We start from the raw sequence: 11,401 nt of genomic DNA, 5'->3' as shown, positions 1-11,401 counted from the left end.
GCTCCAAGCTGCTACCAGGTCTGACCCCGGAGTAGATGCGAAAATCAACAGAGCTTCTGTTTTTTGGGGGTTGGAGTATAGTGAGATGCTTAGATGTGCATGTGATCCTTTGAGTTTGATGTGAGTGATAAGTCTCTGTGCTTATGTCTGAACCTTTATGCATTTGAGCAGGGGCGATGCTCCCTGCTGATGAACCTATAATGCTGCAAGACAATGTGGAACCGGTTGGTCCTGTTGCAATAAAGCATACAGACAGGGGAGATGATCCCTGTAAATCTAAAGATGTCTTAAACTTTAAAACTGGAAAGCCCAAAGTGAACCTACCCAGAAAATGGGAAACAAACCCAAACTAAATCCACATAGCAATACATAAGAAGGTGGTAAAGATAGAAAGAGACTGGCACAAGAGGGGAAACAAACCCGAATTCAGTCCACATATTAAGACATGAGAGGGCAGTAGAGATAGGAAGAATAACCGAAATTCCTTCATCACAAGGTATTGACAGCCCTACCACGTTGCCATCATGATCAACCATTGGTCCTCCTGTGTTACACTGCACCAAAGAAATGGTTCCAAATTATATGAATAATTAAGCAATAATGCATCAAGAGAACTCTAAGATGATTATTACCTCAGGTAGTTCATAGTCCACAAAGAGGTAACCTTGGCGCAATGCATGAAGAGGCCGTCCTTGCGAAATTGTCCCACGACGGACCACCAATGACAAATCTTTGTCCCTGCCCAATGCAAATACCTCATCACCATGTTCTGGGGGGCTCAAACCAAAAGGAGGGATCTGTGTTGGTAAATCCAGCAGCGTCCCCTGAAAAGCAACCTCCAGCAAAGAAAGTTGATAGAACTTGCTGAAGAAGAGCAATTTTGCCTCAATTAAGCCATCATCTTCCTTGTATGGCCAATGAACAAATATCTGCAAGGGCAAGACATGCTTAGATACAGTTCAACTGTGTGAAAGGATTAAGAATAGAAGAAAGTTAATGATGAACCAAAGAAGGCACGACTAGAAGAAGCACAGATGAAATCAAAGATAAAATCTGGACAAACAGAGCTAATGATGGAAATATCACATAAATGTGTTGAAGCAACATCTGGCGGCGTTAAAATAGCAAATAAGGGTCACAGAAATATTGAAGATGGGAGAGCTTGAGCTGGCGACAAGAACTGAGCAAATAATTCAAAGCAGAGACAAGCACTTGTTAACTTGTGGGTTCAACATTGTTTTGAACTGACACTGCACTAGCTGCTGGTTACTTCTAGAGACCTTTGGACTTGATGCAGGTAGCTCTAAGTAAACACCACAGGGGCAGGAACATAATCGCTATAACTTGGAACAGCGCAAGAACACAACACAGTGTTACTCTAGCACTACGGTTTGGCGTGATATGTGTGGATAGTCCAATGCGACAAACATGTGAAGGGTTTCCTCATCTGAAGGACAAGGAATAATTAACCAATCAGCACGTCGTGATGCAATGAAAAGGTAGCCGATCATGAAAAGCAATAAACCGACAACACACGGTAACATATATTTAGCACAGCAGAAGTTTTGTTAGCACCTTCCTCTTGGAGTCATCATCAACGTCGTGGCCAAAACAACCACAAGTGAGGATCCTTGCTGTGTTCTTGTCCATGTCCCAACCAACGATGATGCCAGTACAGACCCCATCCAAATCTTCCAGATCTGCAAAACCAACGATGATTCACGACGGCGTCGGCAATCGGAGAGGGGAGCATCAGGGGAGATCATGACCAGGACTCGTGTGCGTATCGATGTATTTCTTTGTTTCTTTAGGGTCCTGTTTGTAATATGGGTGTGACTTTTTTTTTTGTGTTACTGGGGGCGCTCCGACGTTCGCCACGCCGTCCGATCGTTGCCTTCCGCCCCAAAAACAACGGGCGGGCGTCCAATTCCCATCCGCGCCGCAAAACTATCCGCGCATGGACGGGCGGCCCGCACGCTACCAGAAAACGCTCGAGGCCGTCGAATCCTCCGCGCCTCCCCACGTTCTTATTTGTACTGATAGTTCCCAGATTTTACTTCTACAATCCAAGCAGGCCCGTCAGATACTGATAAGGGGAGGTAGAAATCCAGAAGCAGTATAGAATGATCTGTTGCGAACTATTAAGAAGGATGTTGGTCCAAGCATTGCTTCTCGTGGTGGAGAGAATATCTTGCACCACGTACAATGTGGTGAACTCTTGGTTCAGTCATCCATCAGTTCCCAATAGAGAGCTTGCATTTCAGCTATTTACAACTTGAATACTCTCTTGGAACAGTGCAATAGGATGGATGAATATTAAACTCATTTTTATCTTTTCCTTTGTGCATCAGGCTGCTCTCCATCTACAGTCAAAGTAGAGAAAACTCTTGGAGCAATGATCCTTATGACTTATTATGGATGTTGAGATGTTCTAATTATTCCAAAATGAACCCCATGAAGTGTACTGAAATGCAAACTTTTGGCCTATCTGCATGCATGCATTCTGGTAATTGGTAAAGAAGAAAAATAATGGATAAATTTTGACAAGAGGAGACACCTCTCACATCCTGAGAAGAGATTGCCATACGTGGTACGTGTTAAGGAGAAGCAGCTAATACTCAATGAGGGTTGAGATAATGGCACAAGACACTGATAAGGGTTGACAAGCAGAAGATCGATCCCCAGCCCAAAAGATAGCAGCAGGTGATGGTTTGTCCCAAGAAGAGGCCCTTGGAAGGTACAAATCTTTCTGACCACAATGCCGTTTTCAGCTATGCACTCTTGAGCAGTTTAGGTTAGGTGATCTGGACTAGACATCCATGCTTCGAATACAAACTTATTGGCTGCAGCTATCCAATGCTAGCTGAAATGCTTCTTCGATTTGTGATCATTTCTTCTTTGGTGATGGGGATTCTGCTGGTCAATTAGATTCCAAGTGGTTCCATGGATTTTTACTTGAACAATCCGTATCCTAGGATTAATTATGTCTGGTTGAACAGGTATTGCTTTTCCTTTGTTCCAAGCAGTTTCAAACTGATAAATGCTTGTCTGCCATTGTTACCTAGCTGAAATTTTCAGTGTCCAGATACACATATATGTAGTATGAGGATCCCAATAATTTGTTGTGCTCCAGGACAATGATATAATTTGGGTGATCCATTCTGATTCTTTTCCATTTGAATTTCTTAACTTTTTTGCGTTGTGGGTTCAGACCAAGCGCAGAAATTGTTGGTGGGTGCATATCAAGCGCAGAAATTGTTGGTGTGGGCGTCCAAGAGGTTGGCATGAGACCTTCAGTAGCGTTGCCCTCTTTGATCCTTTGGTTGAAGCTCAGATGCACTTAGCAGCCCATTCATGATGAATAATACCTAAATGCTGTAAACTGTTTAAAATATGTTTCTTTGTTCTCCTATAATACAGGGGCGAAGCTAGCACTGAATTGACCGTGGTGCACTGCTTAAGAGACTTGTAAATTTTACTAGGATTGTATGGTAATTTTGTGTCTAATTAGTGGTAAATAAAATTTTTACCAGGTGCATGTGCACTATGGAGAGACAACGATGGCTGCACCCCTGCTATAATAGTAAGCTCTTATAACAACGCATGCTATGGTGGTGAGCATTTTTTAAAAAAATTTAAGACAGCTTTCAGTTGACAACAATGATCTGTACTTAAGGCAAATGCCTCCATTGATACTTGCTAATCGCGTTGATGATACATGCAAAGGGAAAACGAAAAAGAAAAATCGTCGACAGCAGGGTTCGAACCTGCGCGGGCGAAGCCCAACAGATTTCAAGTCTGTCTCCTTAACCACTCGGACATATCGACGGCTCTGGTTTTGCTATCCGTCGAATTTAATATTATCATGTAATGGTCTTCCGAAGTGCCATGTTCATCTAGTAGGGTGCGGTTGCCATTGGGAGCCTCAGGACGAAGAACTTGCATGACCGAACTGGTACGCACTGCACACACACATCTCACCTCTACTGCCCGTCAAAATCGCTGCAGAAAGTCTTTCCAATCTGCCCTGAAAATTGCGATATCCAGTGTGTTCTTTTGTGTGTGCATCACCTTTTAGCCTCTTACAGATCGCGAGCTGCTTTCTAAAACATAACTTTGACGCTGAAAAACAAAAGAAAGTGGGCTGTAAAGTTGCTACAGATTTTTCCTTGCGTTCAAACTTTCAGAAATAGTGCGTCCTTCGTGCAATCGTGCTTCTTCCTCACCGTTTCGGCGTTTCTCCTCTCCAGCTGTTCCTTAGAGAAACGGAGGGAAGCCCTCTCCAAAAACTAGAGTGAAACTGGACAGAATAAAATGCAAACATCTCACGAAATTGTAACCAGATATCGAAGAACGCACGGGCACCATCCTAGTAGTGAAAGAAATTGAATATTCAATAATACACGTATGAATAGAACCACACTTCAACCAAACAAAGCAAACTTGCCTAAAAATTAAATTAAACCATTTTTCTATTTAACACACTGCGTACGTTCTGCTCGCCTCTTTCCATGTCAACCTACTGTTCGTATGGCTAGCTACTTTCTTTTTATCGGCCCCTGCCTAGCTTTTTCCTTTTTGCATGTGCTCGAGATTTCAAGTAAAAGCAGAGTACAACAGCAACAATACGCTGATTGTACCAGGCGGCACTGGCTCAGCACGTACGAGAGTGGTCAGGACTTTGGAACACAGAACGGACGGTTGATGCGCTCAAAAACCCAAGGACACACGACTTATTAGCGTTATCCACTAATCGTTAGGGGTGTTCACGTCAGTGCCGTTGCTTGCGATTGATGAGGCTTAGGTTAACGGGCTATTAGCGTTAACTGGCTTAGCGTCAACTATTGAGAATCTAACCAACCGACCTATGCCATTGCTATAGATGAAACTAGAGTGGTGAGTCTATATTCAATAAATTAAAAAAAATAGAATGTCTACATAGCAAATAATTTGGTGGACACTAATTACTAGTAAATGATAACATAATCATCTACTCCCTCAGTTCCAAATTGTAGGTCGTTTTGGCTTTTCTAGGTTCATAGATATTATTATGCATCTAGATATAGTGTATGTCTAGATGCATAATAATATCTATGAATCTAAAAAAAGCTAAAACGACCTATAATTTGAAACGGAGGGAGTACACGGAAAATAAATACACATGAGCTATGGCTTGCGAGGGCCAAGGAATCTATGTACTCTGGTCAATCCAGTTAGGCCTAGTACAGTCATATAACTCATATCTACTCTCTACTCGGAGAATGCATGAGGCTGCAGAGGAGGGTGGGGGGATGTGATGAACCGCTGGAGCTCATGGCGGAGCGTTACGTCAATAACAAATAATCACGTAAATTAAATGTATAATACGAGCTTGTCAGAAATAGGGTCATGTGCGGTTGCCCACTCTGCACATGCCCATCGACAGCCCTGCACAAACGCGCGGGCAGAGGTAGTAGGGAAGCTAAGGGGGCCATATGGCCCCCCTCATGCTTTTCACGTTAATTCTTATCGAACATTTGTAATTATTGCTACTTAAATTGGTTTAGATGTTACTACTTGTCATGTATTGCAAATATATTACTAGCTAACTCCCTTTTTGTATGATTCGTGATTCCATCTTATCAGTAGAGAAATTGAAAGCTCCTGGATTCATGTCAATTGGATCATTGCGAGGAAGAACCACATCACATATTGTAAAAGAAAATTTCAGGAATGTGCATCGGAGTGGTAATAAGATCATGTGGTCATAAAACACTTTGACAGTCCAACTCAGATGTCAATTAGTTTTGTATTTCACATAGCCCGGCTTGATTCTTAAATTTTGTGGCTGAATTTCCAAATCCTTTGCTAGGTTTGATGTACATGTAAAATTATACATCTTGAAAAGTTAAGAGGTACACATGGTACATACACGTACATACGTCATGCGTGTATCTAGAATCCTGGATGCCTGGATGGACGACCATGCATGCATGTGGCGGATCGGCCATCTCTCTCGCCTGGTAGCCACGCACGCACCAATAACTCCCAACGATCCAGTGATCGAGTCCACCACCTTCCCAACCTCTCCCGTCCCCCAGCCCAACTACTCCATTCATCCATGTCGCAGAGCTAGCTCGAGGCGTGCCCTCATGTAACGTTCGGGCTCATCGGCATGGCACGCGCGACACACACACGCGCGTACGCGTACACCCGCGCACACGTCAGTGAAGCTGATGATGAGACCGGCGCGCCACGTGGCAGGAAGGCCGCCCGTTAACCAATATATTATGTCTATATACATGATTTTTGCTATACACCTAGTTATATATCTATATATTATGTCTATATACATAACAAAACGTCTAAAAAGGCTAAAACAACCTACAATTTGGAACGTAAGGAGTGCCTACCCATTAGCTAGTGGATCCAAACAGGTCTAAGCCACCTGCATGAGAGATGACGCATAATCTAATGTCTCGGAAATAAATGAACTTCAAAATAAATGACTTCGAAAGAAAATTAAAGATGGAAGAGCAATGATTATAAAATTTAAAGAAATAAGTATATGCATCCAAGACGTGTCGACCCAAAACATTACAAACAAGCACCACTTGCTAATCAATAACTGCAGTTGATCTCCTCTCCTTAACATGCATGGATATGCATCGTCGGGGGTGGGCCCTGATAGCTTTATTTGCTGGCTTGCTGCATTCCAGCTGTTGGTGGGCCGGAGGTTTTGCCATGCACGCTCTGGTGATGTACAGATCCGTAGATCCGGGTGTACGTACGCGGACGCTGTCGGCGGCGACAACGAATTCACAAGGCCCGTGTTGCGCGGCCATCGCCGTTCAAGACAAAGATTAAACCCTCGCCGCGCCTGCAGATCAGTGATCGTCGGCGGCACACGCCTGCCTCTCGACCGGCGTCGCGTTCCGCGTTTAGCGTCAGGACTCAGGAAAACGGGAGCTCGATCGAGCGTTACCCGCAGGAACACCGGGGCAAATGTTCCCGAGCCTTGGCGACACGCGCCGCTACTGTTGCTTGCTTGTCATCTTCTCCTCCGATCCGTACGTGTAGGAAAAGTGCTTTGTCATCTACTAGCTAGCTCCCACGTCGTCGTTGGCACAAACCTTTTCCTCCTCTTAAAAATCATGCACACATGTTTTTGATACATGTACCCGGTCGCTACACAATTAACCACGAGGAGGGAGATCGCACGTCCGATAATGATTCAAGCGTAGCAATTAACCGGTGAATTCAGTTTTAACTCTTGAAAGTGGATTCGCAATTGTGGGCTGAAGCGACGTGGCTCAATCTCAGCTCTTCACCGCCCCCTTATTAGTCACAATCAGAGGGGCCCGTCCATGGTATTGAGCGCTAAACATGGTTTAGGGTCTATACTAAGCTCCGCCGACACATTGGGCAAGAGTATCAAACACCTCACAGATCAGGAATATCTAGACGTTTTTGTTGTTGGGATCAGCCGATCCTGATGTTTCTTTTTTATTTTTATTTTTTTTGCAAAACTAGTGGGTATAATCTCTGTTGTGCACTGTTTGTTCTACAATGGTGAAGACCCCAGTTACAACGGTAACGACCCGGGCACCCGGCACTATTGCCGGCTAGATTCGCCCCTGCCCCGAGTTCGTAATAACTTGCTGCGGCATGTAAAGCCGGTGTCCGCGGTATAAAACGCAAAATTCAGTTGGCTATGCTGCTGTAATTTTTTACATACAAATATAAACTTAGATTAACAAAACCATCAACATGAATAAGTAATATAAGTTGCCGTATTGACGTCACGCGGCCAGCGAGGAATTAAGGAAGCGGCGGGAGGGTTTCTGGGTGTGGTCAGGTCGTTTTCAGGTGGCGGCAACGATAACTATCACCGTATCATCCATCATTGAAAACCATATCCAGACGAAACACATGATGTTAGCTTTGCATTGCATAGGGTGATTCTGTGGCGACATTAATTTACCAAATTATTGCCTCATCTTAGAACAACTCCAACAGTCTTACCATCTTCCTCTCCAAGCTAAAATTTAGCAAGTCTGCTGAAAAATCACAATCCAACAGAGTTGCTATCCGGCCATCCCATCTAGCTTGCTAAATACTCTCCCACACTCTTCAAACTTGGCAAGCGGGTTTAGTTTGCCAAATGTGCAAAATGGAGAGTGTGAAATGGAGAGGTTGTTGGAGTGGATGAAGAGTGTAAATTTTTAGAGAGGAAACTAGTTATTAGGATTTGGAGAGAGGGAAATGGATAGTCTGTTGGAGGGAGCAAGAGAGAATCTTTTTACCAAGAGAGTCAAATGAAAAGATAAAAATAGATAGTCTGTTTTAGTTCCTTTGTTTCGTGGCCAAATTGGCCACATAGACACGTATGACCCTAGTGTCCTGTCTTGCGCTCATAGCCAACTGCTATTTTCTCCGGTCACAATAAGTATGTGATGTCTCGGACAGTGACATAGTCTAACATAATACATCTTTATTGGTACCTTTTTTGTAAAAATAATAAAATGTTATGTTTACGAAACTATGTTTTGAAACAGACCTACACGTATCATTTTCACCTATCAAAATTCGTAATCAAAGTTTCAAATATAGTGACTGGCTATATGCAACAACGTCGCAACCAAATACATCATTGATTCGTTATAGACTTATAGGAGGGAGTATGTGTATTATTAACATTGCACCACCAATTTGTGGCTCTTGTTGGAAGCAAATACGCACACTGACACCAAAACTGAAAAGAAAAAAACATGTCTTGCATGGGAACGAATACTTTTTTTTTAAAAAAAAAGATATTGGTCAATCAGTCATTGAATATGAGAATTGAAGAACGGCATATCCAACTCAAAGGACTTACAGTTACATGACGAAATGGACAAATAAAATTTTGATGTCCAAAATGCTATAGTCGTAGGACTTCGCACTTTTCAACTACTATTCAGACTATGGCAGTAAATTAAACGGCGTGACACAAACCATTACGTACACAATTTGACAGGAACACATTATTCAGTGTTTGTTTACTTTGGCGATCAAGTTGACAAACCAAGAGAGATAATATCTCAGTTCTCCTTTAGAAAACACAGGGGTCAGGGGGCAATCTCAGTGGCAATTTTTCTACCACCACTGCATATGCTTACACCAGCAAGCCGCAATCTGGGTCTCACGCTCTCATCATCTTCTGACAAATATCCTTTGATTATCTCCACTAACGATGCCGTGTCACGTGCTCGTTGGTCGGCAGCAAAAGTCAGCTGAGAGAGAGAGAGAGAGAGAGAGAGCTACTGGTAGTAAAAGGCCTTCTTCTCCAGTGCAATTGAGCAAACAGGTGATCCATCGATATATAAAAATCACTTTGCTATAGTTGCCACACACCACCTCGTTCTGAAGCGGCACCTACTTCACGCCCAGAGCACAGTGTCAGTGAGTGTACAGAGGGCATGTACGCCATGGCAAGCGCCGGCGGCACGGAGGAGCCTGCTCTGTTCGTGAAGCAGGGGAGCAAGCTCCACTCCAAGATGCTCTCCAAGGAGGCGGCGGCGCAGCTCGCCGTGCCGTCTTTCCGGGTGTACTACTCCGTGGCGTCGGCCGGCGCGGTGCCGTTCCTGTGGGAGTCCCAGCCGGGCACGCCCAAGAACGACTCGCCCTCCGCGTCCGCGCTCCCGCCGCTCACCCCGCCGCCGTCCTACTACTCCGCGGACCGGGGCGGCGCCGGCGGCCGGTCCAGGAAGCGCCGCCCGGGCCTCATCGGCGCCATCCTCCCCAGGTTCGCCTTCCTCCGGAGGCCCGGCCGGACGGCGCCCTGCTCCTCCTGGTCCTCCTCCTCCTGGTCATCGTCGAGCTCCAACACGTCGTCGATGTCGCCCGTGTTCACCGTGCAGTCCTCGCCGGCCGCGAGGGGCTCCCGCGGCCACCGGCGCGCGTTCTCGGCCGGCGGCGCTGGCGACGACGCCGAAGCCGCGCCGCCGCGGTGCTTCTGGACGGAGCGCGACTGCTGCGAGAAGGGGGTCGTCAGGGGGTGCGGCGTCGCGGTGGCCGTCAGGAACGCGCTGGCCACGGTCGTCGGCGGCAAGCCCGGCCATCGAGCCACCGCAGCGTAGAGGGAGGCCTGATAATATGGCTAAAGTTGAGGGTGTGCTTTGCATTTTGCTGCAGCATGTTACTCTATGTGCTTTGTAGTAACCTAACGTGCCATGCCAAAATTGTTCGTGCATGATATGGAACATATGACAGTATGTACGTCATGTATGCGTATGTATGTGTGTATGTAACCGTATATATGTATGTATATACGGTCATGTGTAGTCTGGTCCTGCAAATACGTGTGATTTTTCCCAAAGTTGTTGAGTGTATCACTACATAAACGGTAGGGATAGTGGTTGTAGATCTAAAAGATGGTACTCAATATTCTCTTTGAATTTCTCTTCTCAGTGTCATGGAAGATTGGAACTTATATATTTTGAGAATTTTCCTTTGGTTCCTCGTAAATTTGTATTCACCTTAGAAGAGTAGTTTTAAATTTATAGGCCTCATCTGGGATTTGGATTGTTTTCGCCAACAATCATTTATTCATATTTTAGACATTGATATGTCAGCTAGTTGAATGTGCCCTCTTTGGAGCTGCAAAAGCAAAACTTTACTAAAATTATGCACCCCTATATATATATGAAAAAGTAATCTAGTAGCGCAGCAAACACGAACTGCCTAACACTTCTGGACAAATAACCTCCCTGAATTTCATCCAGTATGTCATTTGGATCATCTAGCTAGCTTGTCCCAAGTAGTAATTTCTTACAGTATTAGCTAGTAGTTGTAGATAGTTTATGGGGCCCAATGGAGTCAGTCATTAATGAAGCTTAAGAGAAAATTAAGCACAAATCTAGGGGTTGAACCCCTGTCTTGCCCCCCCCCCCCCCCCCCCCCCCCCCCCCCCCCGCGGCCCCTCTCCCCCTCACGATCATGATCCATATTTGAAATGCAATATACTACTATTTAGTAACATGGAGTTCTGAGCTTGGATGAAATATTTTAAGGGTGGCACACAGTTAGTTTGAGATTCTTGAGAGGCCATGCATGGATTTGCACCCTAGGCCATTGTCCTTGACTCTCTTGCCTGATCAACATTAATTACTGGCTCAAACCTTGTTTAATCATCTCTGATAGCCATGAGAAAATTAAAAGGATTAAATCTTGTTTACCCGGTCCAAGATACCTGGATGGTGCTACCAAGAAGAAGACAGTGGTGGTTAAGTTGTGGTGTTCTTTTGAAATTTTCAACTCTGAAAAAGAGAAGAAACCATCATGTATTTTTGTTCAGGCCTTGGGGTGATGTGGATTGTGGGTTATGAATTTTAACATAATTTATCCTTATCTGCGTATCATGAATGCATGAAAGTTGCTG

At 44.6% G+C, this 11,401-nt stretch overlaps 1 protein-coding gene and 1 non-coding gene across 2 annotated transcripts; one reads left to right on the top strand and one right to left on the bottom strand.

Annotated features, from left to right (window-relative positions):
* Positions 1–3,746: 3,746 nt before the first annotated feature.
* Positions 3,747–3,828, bottom strand: TRNAS-UGA (transfer RNA serine (anticodon UGA)). The gene has a single exon. It is a non-coding gene; the product is annotated as a tRNA-Ser (tRNA).
* A 5,413-nt stretch (positions 3,829–9,241) lies between these two features.
* On the top strand, positions 9,242–10,422 carry LOC117862868 (uncharacterized). The gene has a single exon (XM_034746406.2). It carries the CDS (start codon positions 9,441–9,443, stop codon positions 10,098–10,100), a length of 660 nt encoding a protein of 219 aa, XP_034602297.1. The 5' UTR covers positions 9,242–9,440; the 3' UTR covers positions 10,101–10,422.
* Positions 10,423–11,401: the final 979 nt, after the last annotated feature.

Source organism: Setaria viridis, chromosome 7, assembly GCF_005286985.2.
Source record: "Setaria viridis chromosome 7, Setaria_viridis_v4.0, whole genome shotgun sequence".
Classification (NCBI taxonomy): Eukaryota; Viridiplantae; Streptophyta; class Magnoliopsida; order Poales; family Poaceae; genus Setaria; species Setaria viridis.
The sequence above is the reverse complement of the archived record's forward strand: the minus strand, read 5'-3'. Positions and strand labels throughout refer to the sequence as shown.